The 20,878-nt window shown below is 33.9% G+C and overlaps 2 protein-coding genes across 3 annotated transcripts; one reads left to right on the plus strand and one right to left on the minus strand.

The window, feature by feature from the left end:
- Nucleotides 1–182: 182 nt before the first annotated feature.
- LOC123884156 (protein SUPPRESSOR OF PHYA-105 1-like) lies at nucleotides 183–5,067 on the plus strand. Its single transcript, XM_045933177.1, has 8 exons — nucleotides 183–422; nucleotides 644–1,690; nucleotides 1,858–2,015; nucleotides 2,109–2,910; nucleotides 3,039–3,185; nucleotides 3,576–3,893; nucleotides 3,976–4,035; nucleotides 4,272–5,067. The coding sequence occupies exons 2-8, from the start codon at nucleotides 674–676 to the stop codon at nucleotides 4,464–4,466; spliced, it is 2,697 nt and encodes an 898-aa protein (XP_045789133.1). The 5' UTR covers nucleotides 183–422; nucleotides 644–673; the 3' UTR covers nucleotides 4,467–5,067.
- Nucleotides 5,068–5,504: 437 nt separating this feature from the next.
- Nucleotides 5,505–9,084, minus strand: LOC123884157 (serine/threonine-protein kinase PKH2-like). 2 transcript variants are annotated; one of them, XM_045933179.1, is made up of 3 exons: nucleotides 8,788–9,084; nucleotides 6,638–8,564; nucleotides 5,505–5,858 (listed from the first exon to the last, which is right to left on the minus strand). In XM_045933179.1, exons 2-3 carry the CDS (start codon nucleotides 8,535–8,537, stop codon nucleotides 5,710–5,712), a joined length of 2,049 nt encoding a protein of 682 aa, XP_045789135.1. In that variant the 5' UTR covers nucleotides 8,538–8,564; nucleotides 8,788–9,084; the 3' UTR covers nucleotides 5,505–5,709. The 2 variants fall into 2 exon arrangements, with proteins under 2 accessions (XP_045789135.1, XP_045789134.1); XM_045933178.1 differs by having other exon boundaries at nucleotides 6,638–9,032.
- Nucleotides 9,085–20,878: the final 11,794 nt, after the last annotated feature.

Below are 20,878 nucleotides of genomic sequence, written 5' to 3' on the forward strand. Positions count from 1 at the left end.
GATAAGTTTATAAATAGTGTTTATTAATTTTTTTTATATTAAATATTATTTATTTATAAATTAATTAAAATTTTCCACCTCAACAATATACCGATAAATGCGCACATGCGTTTTTTTTTTAATAGAATAGTAGTACGTAGCTTCTTTAAATGTGTGTACCAGGCGGCATGATATGAAACACTAATGTCGTGGCTGCACTTTTTGCCTCAGACGTGGACATCCCCATCTGCACTGATTCTAACAAATGATAAATATTAATTTCAGTCCATAAAAATTATAATAAATATCTTCTCAACACAAACAACAACACCCAATTTTTGCTTTTATTTTATACTCAACTATTTATTGATTTCAATATATACATACATTCATTACTTGTCATTGTTGTAAGCAAGATATTTATTTTTCTCTCCACAACCAAGGTTAGTCCATTTTCTTTACTTTTTTATCCTTTCTATATATTCATGTTTGAAATTTCAAGTTTTATTAGTTTTTTTTTTTTTAGTTGGTTGTTGATTTTTAGTCATATTCATAATTAATATATGTTAAGGTTCCTGTTCAAAAAAAATGTATATTTTAAGGTTTTCTTTTTCTTTGATGATATTTATTTATTGTAATAAAATAAAGTTTATTTTGATTGAAGGAACTTGCATGAATTGAGTATTTATAAGATATGACTGCAAATAATGGTAGAGGAAGTAATCAAGAGCATAAGAGAAAAATCAATGAGCCTTTACCAAGGTCATGCATACCTAGAAATGTTACTTCTTTAGCTGGATCTGGTCCTACTAGTACTAGTTTTTGTTCAACTACAGATCCTAAACACATTGTTGAAAAGTTACATGTTAGGAATTATAAGAACTTAAATCATCAATTAGCTTTTGAGTCGAATTATAGTGATAGCTTAAGTAGAGAAATCCCTTTAAAGGTTAAAGGAGGACTTAAGGGAATTGATTCTAGAAAGAATTTGAAGTTGAATCATCAACCAGATAAAGGTTTTGTTAATATGAGCAATATAGAGAATAGATTGAAGGGAAAGGAAATTATTCAGAAAGATTTAGGCAATGTTGTGTCCGGCGCGGAATGTTTTAATGATGAAATCAACTTAAGAGTGTGGATGAAGTCCGAAAGTCGAAAAATGAAGAAATCGGAAAGGTTGTATTTATTTAAACAGATTTTGGAGTTGGTTGATTTTGCACACTCACAAGGATTTGTCTTGCAAGACTTAAAACCGTCTTGTTTCGCCTTATTTCCTTCGAATAAAATTAAATACTTTGGTTCGTATGGCCAACAAGTGTTTGATGACGAAAAATCGTGTTTCACGTTATTTAAGTCATGTCTTAAGGCCATCATGACTTGTAATGTGACAAAGAAAATGCCGTGGGAACATGATACATGTGGTTGTCAAAGTTTGAGTGGTACTAAGAAACAAAAGCTTTGTGAAGAGAGGACATCTCTTAAGCAGCAGCATCACTTCGACTGTAATCATGGCTGTGACACAAACATGTTTATGGAATCAAGTTTGTGCCTAGATGGTTCGAGTTATCAACATGGTTTTGCAGAAGAAAAACAGTTTATTTCTGAAACCATTCAGTTAGAAGAGAAGTGGTATTCTTGTCCAGAAGTGCTTAATGATGGAACTAATACATTTTCATCAAATGTTTATAGTCTTGGAGTTCTTGTTTTTGAGGTCAGCAAATATTTTATACATTTTTATTCCAGTGCGCTTCTTGGATTAAATATGCTATCATTTTGAACTATTTGAGTTGCTTAAATTTGTTACTCTTCTACTGCTTATATCGTTCGTCGCCTTAAAATTATTAATTTGTTAACATTTTAGTGGGTGCTTTTTCACAGTTGCTATGCAATATTGAGACAGTGGAAGCACATTCAACTGTGATGTTTGATATGCGTCATAGAATCTTACCTCCAAAATTTCTATCACAAAATGCAAAGGAAGCTGGTTTTTGTCTATGGCTTCTTCATCCCGAACCTTCTTCTCGTCCGAATACCAGGTAAGGTTTTATGCTGCTGTTCTATTTTTCATAAACATAAGCCATATTCTGAATGTATGATGTTGAAGGACTATTCCGTTTTATGTATAACAGGATGATTTTAGAATCTGAATTTATACGCGAGTTAGCAGCGGAATTAAATTCTGGAAATACTAATGTCATAGTATCTGAAGATGATGTAACTGACACCGAGGAATTACTGAATTTTCTAACTTCAGTTGGAGAAGAAAAGAAAAAACAAGAAGCCAAATTGGCGGAAGAGTTAAATTGTTTGAATGAAGATATTAAGGAGGTAGAAAGAAAGCATTCATATGGAACTGATTCAGCATTTCATTTGGCTCAATTGAACTATCTACATTTTCAAGATCCATCAAGTACAAATATTAGTAGATATTTTCCAAGTTCATTTGTTGATGAAGCAAGATTTATGAGTAATATAAATCAGCTAGAGAATAGTTACTTCTCGATGAGATTCCAAAGCAGTGATAAAAGTGTGATGGAAAATCGATTGAGATTGCCTCATTTAGAAAAAGTTAGTAACGAGGTAAAGAGAATTCAAGGTTCTATTGGTGGTCTAGGACCCTTCTTTGATGGTATATGCAAATTCGCTCGTTACAGCAAGTTTGAAGAACGTGGAACATTGAGAAATAGTGATCTGCTTAGTTCTGCCAATGTGATTTGTGCCTTAAGTTTTGACCGTGACGAGGATTATATTGCAGCTGGTGGAATTTCAAAGAAAATAAAGATATTTGACGTCAACGCTGCTTCAAGTGATTCTGTAGACATTCAGTATCCTGTTGTTGAGATGACGAACAAATCAAAGCTTAGTTGTGTGTGCTGGAACAGTTATATAAAAAACCATCTCGCGTCTACTGATTATGATGGTGTGGTTCAGGTGTGTATGGGTAATACTTTCAACATTTAGATAATATATTAGATGAAAACTAAGATATCATTGCTTTTTCTGTTGATTGTTTCTATGTTTTCATTGACATTAATCTTATGTAACATGGATGGATTCAGATGTGGGATGCAGGCACTGGTCAGCCACTGTCTCAGTACATGGAGCACCAAAAGAGAGCTTGGTCTGTTCACTTTTCAGTATCTGACCCGAAAATGTTTGCCAGTGGAAGCGATGATTGCTCTATCAAACTGTGGAATATCAGCGAGGTATGGTTCCTTTTAATTACAAACCATAACTAAAACAACATATTCATATACTCTCAGAAGTTATGTAGCAGAATAATATTAAAAGAAAGGTTAAATTGCACTTTTGGCCCCTTAACTTTCATAATAGCATTTTTGGCCCCCTAACTTTTGCCTTGCTGGCGTGGCATGTGAGTCACTGTCCACGTGTGCGTTGACTTGGCCAAAATAATTAGGGGCCAGCATTTTGCAAAAAGGGCTAAAGTTAGGGGGCCAAAAGTGCTAATATGAAAGTTAGGGGACCAAAATTGCAAGTTTTTGAAAGTTAGGGGGCCAGAGGTGCAATTTAGCCAAAAAGAACTATAATTATGTTACAGGAAAGAAAAAAAGTTGATGAATTGAATGTTTTTGCAGAGAAATTCTATAGGAACCATATTGAGCCCTGCAAATGTATGTTGTGTTCAATTCTCTGAATACTCCACAAATCTTTTATTTTTCGGATCGGCTGATTACAAGGTGTACGGTTATGATCTTCGTAACACTAAAATCCCATGGTGTACATTAGCCGGTCATGGAAAAGCTGTTAGCTATATAAAATTTATAGATGCACAAACAGTTGTGTCTGCTTCCACTGATAACTCTTTGAAGCTTTGGGATCTGAAGAAAACTAGCTCAGCTGAATTGGCATCTGATGCTTGTGACTTAACCTTTAGAGGTCATAGTAATGAAAAGGTTGGTTTCTCTATGAACATTACCTCGCTTTTTGTTTTCTTTTGTATATTCTAATTGTTTGTTTTTCATCTTTCTTCTTCAGAACTTTGTTGGTTTATCTGTTTTGGATGGATACATTGCATGTGGTTCAGAATCTAATGAGGTATACTTTTTAATTTATTGCAATTATACTTCGATTGCTCAGACGTGGGAGAGGCCCTCCGCTTTTCCGGATTGATTTTAGGGCTGGCATGTTTCATTGTCGTGGCCAAATTTATACTACATAGAAAATGCTTGGAGTTTATAGGTCTCATACCTTAATGTCATAATTGAGTTTGGCATGAAAAGATACACAATATGATTTCATTTGAAACATTTCAAGTTTTTTCTACCTTTCAGGTATACTGTTATCACAAATATTTGCCGGTGCCAATTGCTTCTCACAGATTCGAGTCAAACGATCCCATTTCTGGTCATTCAAATAGTTTTGACAACAATGGACAATTTGTTTCTAGTGTCTGTTGGAGAAAGAAGTCTAACACGCTTGTTGCAGCCAATTCAGTTGGAATTATAAAACTACTACAGATGGCATGAAACATACATTTTATTCGGACCGAACATTCAGACCACTTCTTTATTCTGACTTCAATGATTAATGAGGAATAAAGCTTAAATGATGAGGGTATATATAGAGTTTACATTGTTTCGAAGAGGCATGCAACAATGTCTCTTTAGTTTTCATAGATAGGTAATCTTGTTAAGCACTTGTTTTCTACAATTTAACACGAAGAACACTTTTTTCCTAGATTTTGAACAAAATAATCTGAACAAAAGATTTATGAAGCATGTACATATATAGGCTCTTGAATTACATGCGGAGCTTCTGCGTGCAAGTCTATTCTGCAATGCATAAATTTTCCCTTCAAGAACTTCTCATATATGTGAGACTGCAGATTGAACTTGAAACTTAGTCAAATATGTTGTTTTACGTTGTTATACACCGCGATGTACATCATAGCTTCTTCTTGCTCCTATATATCCATGCTTGTGAGACTGCAGTCTGTTGAGGAAGTGAGGGACATATTACTAAAGCTGATGTTGAAGCAGCTCAAAGATATACTAATTACCTTAACTTCCAAGTCACTTATGATTTATCAAAAATGAGAAAAAATTAAGTACAAGCTATTATTCATGATTTGCATTATGTTCAAAAATTAACTATGTTGATATGATGGTTATAATGGCAATTTTATTGCATGTCCACGAGGTGTCAGCTCAGCGGTAAGAGTTTAACCTTCTAATCTCAAAGAGATAGAGTTTAAATCCCCTCGGGGACGGTTGTAATATGACTATTAGTGTCACTTTAATTAATAAAAATTTTTGAATGCCAAATCTATATCCCCATATTGACACTTTTTGGCTCCCTTGTGTCATTTTTCTCCTCTAAATAACATTGTTATCACTTACCTGAAAAATAATATCTTTGTTGAAGATTGGCAAAGAATGCAATCTTAGGTAAAAGACGGTTGAAACTTTTTTCTTTTCTTTCTATTTTTCATTTTAGTTTTCTGTTATGTTAGAAATAATTTTCCAGACAGTGCCTAGTGTTGAAATCTGAAAGGATGAGAAAAATGGTGGAAGAAAGTTTTTCAATTTTCATGCATTAAAGAGACTCTTTCTGTGGCATGAATACAAGGGAGTTAATCACACTATCACAGTACTTTTTTCTGTTACTAACCTTATTCACAAACTACTTGTGTCAAAAATTCCTTAATTTAAACTATACTGGTTAATTATGTGAATCCTTCCTTGCAATTTGCAAATGATATGTTGTGATCTAAGTTAGCTCAGAGTCTGAGACATGACCAGAAGCAGATCTTCTTATTATCCTTGGACTTGATGTTAGATGTTTATCTGAATTAATCCGCAAGTTTCGCAATCGAGTGGACAATTGTGGAGGTCTTTCTAATCTCCCTTTCAGTGTACCTGCATTGAGATGCACATGAAAATTTCAAAAAAAACATTTAGAATTTACTATTTAAACATTTTCAGCAACTATATTTATTTTTTGTCTGACGATCGATCGCCACAAGCATAGCCCTCCGACCAAGGGTTGTAGTTAGATAAAATGCTTCACAAAGTTGCGACTATGTGATTCGGATTCCTGATATTACAGGTAAAGTTTGCCAAAAAAAAATCACTGGTTTTCAAGTTACTTTATATGTCACATAATAATAGTCATTAATTTCTTTCATAGATCATTGATATGTCATCATGGAATGCAATTATGCAAACAATTTGCATAGCTAAAAGCCTAAAAATACTACTTAGGTTCTTCCTAGAAGGCACTTTAGCATGATGGTGTATGTAAACTGTATTGATGAATTTAATGGATACTGTTGAGTATGGCTCATATGCATTAGGAAGAGGCTGGGGGCGGTCCATATGGGCTTGGCCCAAATGTTTTGGGGGGCCGCTAGCCCCCGTGGTACGGTTCAGGGGTATTTGTTGTTATCTGAACCAAATTATTATTGTTATAAATGCCGCTTGTAACACTGAAACCCTATTTCATTCATTCATCTAATAGAAACGTGTCGTAGCGAATTCTACAGTCGGAGACGTACCCATCACTTGGGGAACTCCTTTATCAAACTTCTTGTGTGTTCATTATTGTTTGCGTTCATTCGTTATTATTTCCTTTTGTTACTAGTTGTTCCAACAGATACTACTAATTAATAAGAGCCGAACAAAAGTTTGAAGCTAACCTGGTTTCATCCTCGAATCTAGTGATTTCCTGGTCAGTGTAAGCATCCTTTTGTTCACAATGTCAGGATGAGTTAAAGGTTTCTTTTCTATTACTGATAGAATTGGCTCATCTCCAGAAGTAGCAAGATCATCACCGCAGGCTGAAGCGTCACTTCCAGATTCAGAGTTATCTTTAGAGGAAGTACTCATTTTTTCTCGCTCGATGACTCGATATGCAAACATTTGAAAAGGAATATTAGATATTGTCGATGATTCAGAAATTCCCCAAGAAGGAAGCTTCCTCAAAAGTGTCGACTCTATATCACAGTAATCTACAGGTGGCATTGGTGGTGGGTCTGTTTCTTTATTGTAACCAGGATTCAATGCAAGAAATCTTTTTATATAACGAAGAACTCTACATATGGACGAGAAATTCGGACGTTGGTTTGGATCGGTATGCCAACATTTCTTCGTCAAGTTGATAACATATTTTGGCGAATGAAGTGGAAAAAGTGGCCTTTCTCCTGCCCTTATGTTCCTGCTCATTTTCTCCCCTTGAAGATGACTATCTTCAAAAGGGACTTTACCGGTTAGAAGCTCAAAACAAACCATTCCAAAACTATACACATCCGATTTCTCCGTGTACTTGGAAATTAATGCGCCTCCCAAATGTTCTTGCTCTTCAAGTACCTCTGGAGAGTACCAAATGAATGAGAGAGTTCCATTTTGATTTAAATACCCTTTCTGGTTCAAGTCCTTAACAGAAGATAAACCAAACCCTGATACCTTGGAATGCAAGTAACCTTCTGAAGAGGTACTTCTAGGCTTAACAAGAATGTTTGAAGGGTTTAATTCTCCATGATACACTTTCTTTGAATGCAGATATTCCATTCCTCGCGCAATCTGAAGCATAAGATCAACCGCGACATGAAGCAAGAACGGTATTCGCTTCCTCGGACCATAAATCTCTTTAATATGCGTGCTAAGAGTTTTGCTCATCAATTCCATCAACAAAAAACATTCTTTCTTTTCCTCATCAGTAAAACCACAAAGACAGTCCATTATATTTGGATGCGAAAGCGATAAAAGCTCTTTGATCTCACCTTCCAAAGCTTCAATGTCACCAGAAAAATGTCTTAAAACAAAATTTTCGCCTAACCAATGAATCTCTTTATATTGACTTCCATTTCCCATTCTTCTCCTCACCTGATAGTCCTTAGAACCAACCAATATTGAACTTGGCAGAAGCTTAGCTTCCAACGATTCCGACACTTCTAAATTCCTCAAAAGTAGATCTACCAACTTCTTCTCGTACTTTGTTGCACCTGACACTTTCTTTTCATGAATTTTGTTGAAAAGAAACCATCTATCTTCCTTCCAACTCGTTTCGTAACGGTTACACAAATCCTGAGTAACAAGATACTGCTTCCCAAATTTCCACTTGAAAAGCTTCATGTCTCTATATTCTTTTATATACTTATTCGAATTGATAAGCTTCTTCCTTTGCATCTCGTCTAGATCCAAACCTGATGTCTCAGCAGCCGATTCAATAGCTTCGATCACAGTAGGCATGCTACAAAGCAAATTGTGTATGTAAAACTCAACACAATCTGTGTTATGACATAAGGTAATGGCTTTAGCCCAAAAATTCTTTATTTCTAAACAATGCTTAATGTAAACCTCTCCTTCTTTGAAAATCTTATGGATCTCTCTTAAGGGCTGTTCTAGAACCTTCCACTTTCCATTCTTTTCTTCAAATTTCAGATTATGTATGACCTCATCTGCAATAGATTCATATGCACTGTTGAAAACATCTAGAAGAAGACAACATTGTCTCTGATTGATTTGAATGTTCTCTCTGAACACCATCACAGCCTTTAAACTTCCAAGTGCTTCACCAATCTGTCTAAATTGATCCATAACTCTGGTTTTGATCTAAAACAAAACCTGCAAAAAGAGGGTTGTGAATATTCTTTCACAAACATAAACCAATGTATTCACAATGTAGCATCGACATTTCAGATTAAAGGTGAGTCTGATGTCCGACATGTTTGTGCCACATGTTTGTGCCGTGTCTGGTGTTCGTGTCTATGTTAGTGCTTCATTGTTCTGGTATTCCTGTTTGTGTCAGTGATTCATAGGTAATTCATCGATAAGTTTAGATGCTAACCAGATAAGTATTGTGGCAAAGAAGGAGATTGATATATCAAGCTCCTTCTATTGTAAACCTGATGCAGTGTAAACCACTTTCAATGTGACTTCAAATTAATAAAATAATTCTTTAATTCATCCTCCTCCAGGTTGCATCAACCATGAAATTTTATAAATAAATAAATAAAAAATAGGAAAAGGAAAAATGTATGTGTTCTTGTTATCTTGCAAGATGTGATGCTACAAATTTTCCAAGAGAGTGAAAATTGTATGGAACCAAAAAAAAAAAATGAAAAGTTGTGAAAAAAATGGGCCTATGGTAAAATTTTGAGATTTGTAACATTTAGAAAAGACTAAGAACAAATTTTGCGGATTGTGTTTTGTTTGATTCAAGATTAGAATATCTTTTGAGTTTTAAGGTAAACCACTCAAACATTATTCTTCCATTGTGAAAGGTTCTGTGGGGGACATAGCATTCCTCCGAATTTTATGGCTTTTTATGCTTTGTTTGATATGACCATTTCTTTCTATCTATAGCAAAGTGTCTCATCACAAATACTCCTTGTCTCTTGCTTCTTGTTCTTGCCATATACTATCTCCGTCGTTAATTATAAGATTATGTTTGACAAAAATATACTATTCATTTACCTTGTTTTGACCGTATTTTTTTAATAATATATAAATATAAATATTAGCATATAAGATTTTGTTCAATTTGTTTTGATGAGTATTTTCAAAATATTAATTTTTTATAATTTTTACTAATAGACAATTAAAAATATAAGTGATCAAAATTGTGCATTGGCGTACGTGCAGTGGTCAAACATGGTCTTATAATTAGGGACGGAGGTAGTGTTGGGGAGTTAACCCAAAACAAAGAGCACGGAAGAATGAGTAATCTGAGAGAAAAATGACTTATTGAAAACTAAGCAGAAAAATGAATAAAGGAAAAGTAAAATCTTATTCTTCCATAAAGGGTCTTATTTTGTTTATATACATGTTTGTTATTTCAACTGAAAGTAACTGCCTAACTACCTAGGACAAACAAAAATAACTGAACTACAATTGTACAAAGAAAACTAGCTAACTGCCTTTAAAAAGCTAAGAAGAACAGAGTACGCGCATCAGAGCCAAAACAGAGCTTCAGAGCTTCATATGCTTCAGAACTTATATCAATCTTCAGAGGTTGCAAGGTTCAGAGGCTATGTTGCTTCAGAATCTGAAACGCTTCAGAGCACCATTCAAACCAATACTCCTCCTTAAGACAAGCTAACGAAGCATACAATCCTTATTTCCCTCATGAGCTTGAGGAACTGATCTCTCTTCACAGCCTTAGTCATTATATCAACTTGTTGATTGTCAGTGGAACAATACTCCAAGCTTAACTTTCCTTTGTTGACTTGGTCCATAAGGAAGTGAAATCTTGTCTCAATGTGTTTACTTTTACCATGGCTAACATGATTTTTAGCCAAGTTAATTGCTGATTTGTTGTCAATTTTCAGCATTATTGTGATGTTGTCAATGATCTTCATTTCATTGAGAAGTGATTGTAGCCAATTAGCTTGACAAGCAGCCAAGGATCCTGCAACGTATTCTGCTTCACAACTAGAGAGAGCAATCACTGACTACTTCTTAGAACACCATAAGATTGGTGCATTTTGAAATTTAAACAAATAACCACTTGTAGTCCTCCTGTCTACCTTGTCTTCACACCAATCAGCATCAGAAAATCCATTTAATTCAAGTTTCACACTATTCTTTGAATATGGAAATAACACACCATAGTGTATTGTGTCATTGATGTATCTGAGTATCCTCTTAGCAGCCAGTAGATGAGGCTTCAGTGGTTTTCTCATGAACCTGCTTACATAGCCAACTGCATAGCTAATATCAGGTCTAGTTTGACACAAGTACCTTAGTGAACCAATCAATTGTCTGAATATAGAGAGTCCACGGTATCACTGTTTTCATCTACTTCCAACTTAAGTCTTTTGTCTGCAGGTGTGACTGATGAATTGCAATCAAACATTTCAAACTTTCTCAAAATCTCAGTGGCCTATTTTGCTTGATGAAGTATCACCCCCTTTGCGGTATATAACAGCTCCATTCCTAAGAAATAAGTGAGCTTTCCCAAGTCAGTTATTTCAAATTCACTCTTCATCTGTGATTTGAAATTTTCAATTTTTGTTAATGAGCTACCAGTCACTAACAGGTCATCAACATACAAACATATGATTAACATATGCTTGTTATCACTGTGTTTAACATACACACCATATTCCACACTACATTTCACAAATCCTTGTACAACAAAGAATTTGTCAATTCTCTTGTTCCAAGCTCTTGGAGCTTGTTTCAAACCATACAAGACTTTGTTCAGTTTCAGCACTTTATCTTCTTTACCTTTCAATTCAAAACCAGGTGGTTGCTTGACATATACATCTTCTTCCAATGGTCCATTTAAGAATGTTGACTTTACATCTAAATGGAATAAAGGTCATCTTCTGCTACAAGCTAGTGCAATAACCAGCCTTATAGTTTCATGCCTTGCCACATGAGAGAACACTTCATCATAGTCTAGGCCTTGCTTTTGCAGAAAACTTTTGGCCATAAGCCTTGCCTTGTACTTGATTACTTGGCCCTCAGGATTTTGCTTCACTTTATACACCCACTTCACATCAATTCTCTGAAGGTAGCTTGCACAGGGCCCATGTCTTATTCTTTTCAATTGACTTCAACTCATCAATCATTGCTTCTAACCAGACTTTACTCTTTAGTGCACTCTTGACATCTAAAGGTTCAGTGTCTACAAGCATAGCATAATGCACAATGTCACCCTCATTGTCTACAGCATTATCTGGAAACCATCTCACAATCTGCTAACCTTCTTGGAATCTGAGTAACTCTGTGAGGTCTTGATGTCAGATGAACTCTATCATCATCATCATCATCATCACTTGAGGTGTGTATATCTTCTTCATGATTAGTACCTTGATTTGGATCAACAAAAGTAACTGGTTCATCTATGTTGCTCAATCCATCATCTAAGTCCACTTCACAAGTTTTCTTAGATACAGATTTCTGTTTCCAATCCCATCTTTCATTCTTAAGTACTTTCACATCTCTCCTGATCTCTATCTTGTCTGATGTGGGATTGTACAGTCTATATCACCAGTTCTATGATATCCAACAAATATCACAGGTTCATTTTTGTCATCTAGCTTCTTTCTCTTTGCATCTGGCACATGCTTGTAACTCAAGGAACCAAACACCTTCAAGTGTTTCACAGATGGAGTTGAACCACTCTATATAGCTTCTGGCACTTTGTCTAAGCATTTGGTAGGACATCTATTTAGGATATATACTGCAGTAGAAATTGCCTCACCCCAAAATCTATGTGGCAAACCCTTCTGCTTTACCATGCATCTAGCCATATCCAGGATAGTTATATTCCTTCTCTCAGCAAGACCATTGTGTTGAGGAGTGTATGGTGTTGTAACTTCATGAATTATGCCTTGCTCTTTGCAATAATTCTCAAAATCCTTTGATGTGTATTCTCCTCCACCATCAGTTCTCAACACCTTTATTGACTTGTCACTTTGTTTTTCCACCAGTGTTTTAAATTTCTTAAACACTTCAAAGGCATCACTTTTAGCCTTTATATGATATAGTCATATCATCCTTGAATACTTGTCAACGAATGTGATAAAATATTTGTTTCCACTAGTTGATAACACATCAATTGGTACACAAATATTAGAATGCACAACATTTAGCACTTCACTAGATCTCATAGGTAGATTACTTTTAAAAGATGATCTAGGATGTTTTCCTAACAAACATATAGTGCATGTATCGACTGAAGGTATAACACTAGGCAGTCCTAACACCATGTTCTTTGAACTAAGCATAGACAAGCTTTTGAAATTCAAATGACCAAACCTCTTGTGTCATAAGTCACTGTCTTTACTTTCAGCAGTTGCAACCAAGCATTCAGCTTCAATTGCTTTGATTTGACTCTTGAAGGTTCTATTCTTGCTTTGTGTTGTTTTCAGAATCAATCTGTTCTTTGAATCAAAGATCTTCAATGCTTCATCTTCTAGCACTACCCTGAACCCTTTCTCAAGTAACTGACCTACACTCATCAAGTTACACTTCATACCAGGCACATATAGAACTTTCTCAATCACTGCTTTCCTTCCATTATTTCTCTGAATCACCACATTTCCAATGCCTTCAGCTGCAATGAAATTGTTATCTGCTAGCCTGATCTTTGTGTTGAAACACTTGTCAAAATCAGTTAAGATGCTTCTATTCCCTGTCATATGATTTGAGCACCTTGTATCAAAGTACCAAACAATGGAATCTGCTGCTTCATCAGTAATTTTCACCATGAAATTCACATCATCTTCTGATGTTGAATCATCATGTGCCACATTTGCTTCTTCTCCACTATTTTGACTTTTGTTCTTCTTAGGAGCCGTACATTCTTTAGCATAGTGACCATATTTGTCACAATTGTAACACTGAATGGTGCTCTTATCCTTCTTTGGGTAATTCTTCTTTTTCCCTCCTCCTTCTTTTGAGGATTTAGGCTTTGTCTACAACACTTTCTTTCCCTTTCTTGGACTCTTTCTTTTTCTGCCATTTCTTTTTGTCATCTTGGTACTTTTTGAACTTTACAAACAAAGCTTGCTCATCTTCTTTGCCATGGTTTCTCCCACCATGCTTCATTTCATGAACCTCAAGTGTACTCTACAAGTCTTCAATCTTGATTTCACTCAAGTCTTTTGTTTCTTCAATCGTCACCACAATGTGCTCAAATTTTGAAGTTAAAGTTCTAAGTACCTTTTCCACTGTTTCTTGTTCAGCAAGATTACTTCCACAATTCTTCATCTGATTAGTGAGAGTCACCACTCTCGTGAAGTAATCTGCAATTGTCTCATCATTCTTCATCTCCAGTAGTTCATATTGTCTCTTCAAGACTTGCAATTTCACTTTCTTGACCTTTGCATCACCACCATAGCTCTTCTGCAAAGTGTCCCAAGCCTCCTTGGAAGTTGTGAAATTTGTAATCTTCTCAAATACCTTGGCATCAACACATTGATGAATGAGAAATAGAGTCTTGCTATCTTTCTTCAGTGCTTCTCTGAACGTTGTTCTCTGTTCTACTGTTGCATTTGTTGGTAATGGATCAAGAACTGTATTCACTTGTTCATTCACTTCTTGAACAATGAATATCACCTTCATTTGTTTGACCCACATATCCTAGTTCTTTCCATCAAGAATTGGCAAATTCGCATGGAAATTACTCTTCCTATCCATGATTGAATCACTGCAACCTTTGATTCTCTTTCTTGGTGAAAGATCCGAATCAACATCCCTTGGATCGTGAAAGCTCTGATACCACTTTGTTGGGGAGTTAACCTAAAACAAAGAGCATAGAAGAATGAAAGATGAATGAAGAATGAATAATCTGAGAGAAAAATGACTTATTGAAAACTAAGCAGAAAATTGAATAAAGGAAAAGTAAAATCTTATTCTTCCACAAAGGGTCTTATTTTATTTATATACACGTTTGTTACTTCAACTGAAAGTAACTGCCTAACTACCTAGGACAAACAAAAATAACTGAACTACAAGTGTACAAAGAAAACTAGCTAACTGCCTTTAAAAAGCTAAGAAGAACAGAGTACGCGCATCAGAGCCAAAACAGAGCTTCATATGCTTCAGAACTTATATCAATCTTCAGAGGTTGCAAGGTTCAGAGGCTATGTTACTTCAGAGTCTGAAACGCTTCAGAGCTTGGATTACCAGTCAAACCAATAGGTAGTATATTATGTATTCAATATGTAAATCTGAAAAGTTTATAATTATAGTCAAAGAGACTATAAACCTATAAAGTACGAACACTCTTCGAATTAGACGTGTTCCGATGTCGAATACGCGTTAGTGTCGGACACCAACATTTATAATTATACATTAAATTGTGTCATTTTCACAATTACTATCAGTGTCGTCGACGTATTAGTGTTTGTGTCGTAGTTGGTGTTCATGTTTGTGTGTGCTTTAGAGGTAACAACATCAAAATGGAAATTAAATTTTCGGCCGTGACTAACCAACCACAGTCATTCACGTCCGAGTGCGTGAATGTCCGATCAAGATTGAATGGACTAGATTTTGAACAATTTATTCTCATTGAACTGAATTTATCTTGGTCTCCAAAGATACCAAAAAATAAACAAAATAAATATTAAAATATTATAAAATAACTAGATATTTGGAGGAACACTTGCTTAAGCACAACATTAAATAAAAGGTGTTGGGCGCACATTTATAATTTCAAAAAATTAAAATATAAAACGATTAATTAATATTAGATTATGTGATTAAATTAGTTTATATTTATTTTTTCTATTTTATGTATGTGCCTAAGTAGATTTTATTTGGACCAATCGTTAGTTGGTTCGGTGATGATTGACGCTGAACTTTGTAGGGAGGACCACGGTTCGATCTCCCGATCGGGAGGGGGCTGGAACCACTTGATGCCAGAACTGACCCCCAAACCAGATTCAACTGGTGGTGCAAAACAAAAAAAATGTTGAATTTATGGTGATTGGAGCCTCTGCCCAACCAATTAAAATAGGCACAAATAGATCATATTGGACCACATGTTACATACTACTCCGTCCCAAAATATAAGCAAAAATAGGTCAACAAAAGTTGATGAATTTGGTTTAAAATTTAGTCCATATACATTCACTTTTGTTGACCCACTTTTGCTTATATTTTGGGACGGAGAGAGTACCTTTCACAAATTTCAGCAGTTAATATAAACATGGCCATCAATTACGATAGAGAGGTAGCTAGCACCAATTTCAGCAGTTAATATAATACAGGCTACATGTAATAAAGTGGAATTTGATAGTGTTAGTTATAGTAGTACTCCCTCCGTCCCAACTTTTGCTTATATTTTGGGACAGAGGGAGTATATAATAAGGTCTAGTTTTTTATTTTATTTATTTACTATCCTATAATTCTCGAGAATTTCTCTACACTAACTAGGTCATGAAAGAACTTTGGATCATAAGACCACTTACAATGGACTAGTTGAAAAATCATTTCAATAGTTGACAGTTTACGATGGGTTAGTTAGTTTAATAGGGTGTTGAAACATACGTGAATCAATTGGGGTTGAAAAGTTCCAACATGTTGAAACAACAAATGGTGGGGGAGGGAGTGGGTCCCTTTCCTCCACTTGACAACATATTTCGGTTGCTATGATTTTTAGATTTTTATCTCATCCTTATCATTTGTGTCAATTATTTCGTAGTAAATTTTTTTTTCACCAAAATTCATCATTTTTTCCCTATAAATAGAGACTTGGTTCATTTGATTTGCACACAGAAAAAAAAAATTATTTCTAATTTTTCTATTTAGCCTTCAATAAACTCTTGTTTGTAGCTATAAACATCTTTTTAGTGAAATGGATTCCAACAATAATCCTTTTAACACGCAAAACTTTATTAATTACCCTTTCAACTACCCAAATCCCAACAACTATAGATTTAATTAAGAATATAAAATTAAATAAATAAATTTGAATAAATTATTAAAGTAGGAAAAAAATAAAATTAATTATTTAACTCTTAATTATTTTAATTTAATTTCAATCGATAATCGTTATTAATATATAATCACAAAAACAAAAACATAAAAGAAAATAGGCTTAAATACAGTTTTACCCCCCCCTATTTTGAAAAAAATCGAAATTTTACCCCTTATTTCACTAAAACGGTAATTAATTTCTCTCTGTAACTCAAAATTTAATGAAGTTTGATTCTGTGGAAAGTTAACTCGATTACGGTCATTTTGATACCAGTTTGGTGAATTATTGATCAAAATTTAGTGAAGTTTGATTTTGTGCATGCCACGTCAGCAAAGATGCACAGTCAGATGCTCAATTGTCCATTTAGGGGGCAAAATGGAAAAATCTTGACATTGAAGAGGGTTAAACAGAAAAAAAATTTGCACAGGGGTAAACGAAAAATATGTAATTTTGCAGGGGAGTAAATAGACATTTACCCTATTTTAAATTTATTAATTATGTGATGTATCTAGTATTTATGATTGAGACGTGGAGTCATGTTTATTGTTTAGCAATTTTACACCTTTTACATTACATGTTGGAGATTTTCGGCCTATTTTACTGATGGGAATGAACCAGATAGATTGACGTTGGTGATAGGTAAAATTATCTCTTTTAACCAATCAACTTTTATTAAAGGTAGATAATCGGTTGATGCCGGTGGTAGTATAGTCAAAGAGATCGTTGACTTTGCAAAGAAGTTTAGAAAATTAAGACCATCTTATTCCTAAGATATGGCTTGTAGAGTGTGCAATATGGTCATAATGCAATTAAATCTAAAAATTAATTAAGAAATACATCAGTTAAATTAGACTTAAAAGGCTAACACACGTACGATGAACATTAATAATAAAGATTACTCACATAATTAACAGAACACAGCATCACCTCGTATTAATTTCCATTTCAAAATTAACTATTTATTACTAAATTGTGTTTGCTTGTTGCTTAATCAATTTATGCTTGATGCAGGGCTGCACTATAAATAAATTATATAGCCCAAAATTCGGGATTTATCACGGCTCAAAAACGCTCAAGTTTGACAACTGATGATAGTTTAGTGGGTTTTCAATATTAAATAGCATAGTAATTGGAAGTGGTCAAGTTTATTTGGGAAGACCGTAGGGAGATAGATTACTCTAGAGTTGTTTCCGTTCCAAATACACGAAAACTTGACGACAAAATACTTACATATCTCAAAATGCAACATTTTCAATAATTTTTACAAACTTAACTACATATTCAACTTTACACAATAATACTCTTTGCTCTAAAAACAAAATTCATGACTCAAATATTCAAAAGTATATAGATGAGAGGTCAGAATATAACAGGGTTTTCTACCAACATGTTGTGGATATATAAAATGTGAAATCTCAACTCTTATTCAAAAATCAATTTCCTTGACATAGCATAGCAGTGTACATTGTTCTCTATTTTACTTAATTTGATTGGATGTTGTAAATGCAGATAAAGCCTCTTGAGTTGCTTTTTTATGTGCTATCTCATCTTGAGCACAACATTGGTATTGATGCTTCACTCTCTAGCCATCAATCATGCTATTTGATCTTTCTCGTTGATTTGTTGGTCATTTGATGTGCTAATTACCTTGAGTATTGTTTGCTCCACTTTGTAGCCATCGGACCTTTTGAGATTCACTATTTTGCTTCTGTCATGAGTGTTTGGTACTCTTGATAGTTAAACTTTGTGCCTTTTGTTGGATGTGTTGATGTTAGCTTCTACCCTATGGTGGTTAAGCTTTGTTGCTTCTGTTATGTGGTTAAGCCTTGAGTTATGGCTTCTGCTTAATGGTTAAGCGTCTTGTCTTATGGCTTATGAAATTCCTGGCACACAGTAGACAGATGTTGATCAAAGTGTGTCAACACTTGTCTGTCACGCAGTAGACAGGTGTTGATCAAAGTGTGTCAACACTTGTCTTTACACAGAATACAAATAACAAAGACAGTAAACTAAATAAAACACGAGAGTTGTTAATCCAGTTCAGTGCAACGTTACCTACTCTGGGGATACCAATCCAGGAATGAAGTCCACTATCAGCAGTATTAATTCGAAGCTAAACTCACTCGTTTACAACTCCTCACTTAATCGCTACCCAATGCAACTTCTACCTAGGAACTCCTAGATATACTTATAAAGAAAACTTAATAGGAGTTTTCTTTATACTTAAGTTTCAAGATATACTTCATATTTAATTTAAATTTCACTGACAAAAATTCCTAAATTGATATAGGTTGAACGTCATTACCAGAGTTTTAAACTACGGTCTTTTTAATGTGTATGTAAATTTATAATGATTTATCATTTCGTTTATCTACACAATAAAAATGTTAATAATACGAATAATAAGAATAAGAATAATTACTGTCAAAAAAAAAAAGAATAAGAATAATTGAACAATACAATGCCACTACCCAACCAATGGGAATAATAATAGAATGAGAATAATTATCTTACAATTTCAAGAGGTCAATATTAATAGAATGAAAACGTAGAATATAACAGTAGTACAATAACAAACCGCAGCAAACAAATGTTACTATTATATATTTTCAATAGCAATTAGTGATTACAAACTTACAGCAGCAATCAATTATCCAAAAAAATATTTTACAGCAGCAATCTAATGTTATGAGAGGGCTAGTCTGATGGCTTCAAAGCTTATTTTTAAAGTCACTGACAATCTTTCTTTCGTTGCATGTTCTTTGTCAAATATAAATTTCCATTTATCTGGTTGAAGAGAAGCATAGTCCACTTATCTTTCAAGCATATCCACCTCTAATAACTTAAAAGGAAAATTTTATGGTGCAGTACTTATTTGGACTGTTTTGGTGCAGTCCAAATTTGACCGATGAGGAAGTAGTGTTGATTTACTTTAAATTATATGGTACAAACCACTTACGTAATACTTATCATGTATTTTTATAGAGTCAGGATCCGTTGACACCAACTAGTTTGACACCAAATGTTACACCTCTCAATAACGTTTTAACCGATATAAATTTTATAAAATCCACTGTTGGATTGAAAGTTTACATCATATAGATCATTTGTGTAAAATTTCAAATAAATCCAAAATCATTTGATATGTTATTGAGATACATCAAAATTAACGGTTTTTGTATTTTTTTAAATGCCGTTAATCTTTATGTGTCTCAATAGCATATCAAATGATTTTGGATTTGTCTGAAATTTTACACAAATGATCTATATGATGTAAACTTTCAATCCAACGGTGGATTTTATAAAATTTACATCGGTTAAAACGTTATTGAGAGGTGTAACATTTGGTGTCAAACTAGTTGGTGTCAACGGATCCTGACTCATTTTTATATCTATTAATATTACAATTAAATCTCTACGATATTAAAAGTGACAAAATTAACTCAATGTTTATATTAACCAAGTCCCCAACATATTAAAATTAGATTTGTTTCCTTTTTCTTCTTTATTCAATATCTTTGTGACCGACTCCACCATAAACCTAAGGAACTTTCATATTTGGAAAGCATCGTACATGGAGAGGATGACGCAATCATACCGTCGTAGATATGTGATCTCTTATGTATGTAAATGACAGCATAAAAGTTTATGACTTTGTAAATGTTATTTAAACATTTAAAGAAGAAAAAAAAAACATAATCAAATTAATGGATTTAATTCATCTAAATTGATTAATATTAATAGTGAGATGGTAAAATCAGTCATCGTCAGTGGTGACATTAATTTATAGAAAAAAGTTCTTATTTATTAACACTGAGTTAAACTATTTAGTTAATTCATCGTAACAATAAAAATGAAAATGTATAACATTATATATACTTTTAAAATCAATTTTATTTTATTCGTTTATGAATTCACTCTAAATGATCGAGGTGGCCAAAAATAAATGGGGATGTTGGAATAGGAGAGGGGGAGGGTTGGCACATGTGCAGTGGGGGTACGTGAAAACCCCCTTTTTGTGCCATAAATTGTACTAACATACTGCTGGTATTAGATTAAGTTTAAGTCTATAAAATCTTTACCTAAAAAATACTGTATCAGTCTATAAAGTTAAGAATATTGTACTATAATAACGTACTGGTATTAGATTACTCCATAAGATCTTTGCCTAAAATATCGGTCTATAAATTTAAGAATTAAATTAAAAGAAAATATTAAGACATCTCAGAGATATTATTGGAGCGGTCTGAGTTTGAATCCAGATTCTACATTTGTCTCTAGATCTTCACCATAGTTTTACATCCCAATGATTAAAAATGGAGTAAATACTTTTCTTTTCATTAAAAAAAAGTCAAAATTACGATTGTGGTCGTTTATGTTTAACCATTTTTTCATATTTGTTTTCACTTTTTCTTCTCAAATTGATAACATACATAACTCTATTATAATAATTAAAAAAACTTTTAACCTTTTTCTAAAAAAAAAATAAGATTTATCAAGC

This window comes from Trifolium pratense, linkage group LG5 (genome assembly GCF_020283565.1).
Source record: "Trifolium pratense cultivar HEN17-A07 linkage group LG5, ARS_RC_1.1, whole genome shotgun sequence".
NCBI classification, from domain to species: Eukaryota; Viridiplantae; Streptophyta; class Magnoliopsida; order Fabales; family Fabaceae; genus Trifolium; species Trifolium pratense.

What these genes read in the sequence shown, in the direction of transcription:
- LOC123884156 (XM_045933177.1), top strand. Translation starts at nt 674, where the DNA reads ATGACTGCAAATAATGGTAGAGGAAGTAATCAAGAGCATAAGAGAAAA. An exon ending in ATTATGATGGTGTGGTTCAG is followed by an intron (nt 2,911 to 3,038) that starts GTGTGTATGGGT and finishes GGATGGATTCAG; the next exon opens with ATGTGGGATGCAGGCACTGG. An exon ending in GTGGTTCAGAATCTAATGAG is followed by an intron (nt 4,036 to 4,271) that starts GTATACTTTTTA and finishes TCTACCTTTCAG; the next exon opens with GTATACTGTTATCACAAATA.
- LOC123884157 (XM_045933179.1), bottom strand. Translation starts at nt 8,537, where the DNA reads ATGGATCAATTTAGACAGATTGGTGAAGCACTTGGAAGTTTAAAGGCT. An exon ending in AGATTCGAGGATGAAACCAG is followed by an intron (nt 5,859 to 6,637) that starts GTTAGCTTCAAA and finishes ATCTCAATGCAG; the next exon opens with GTACACTGAAAGGGAGATTA.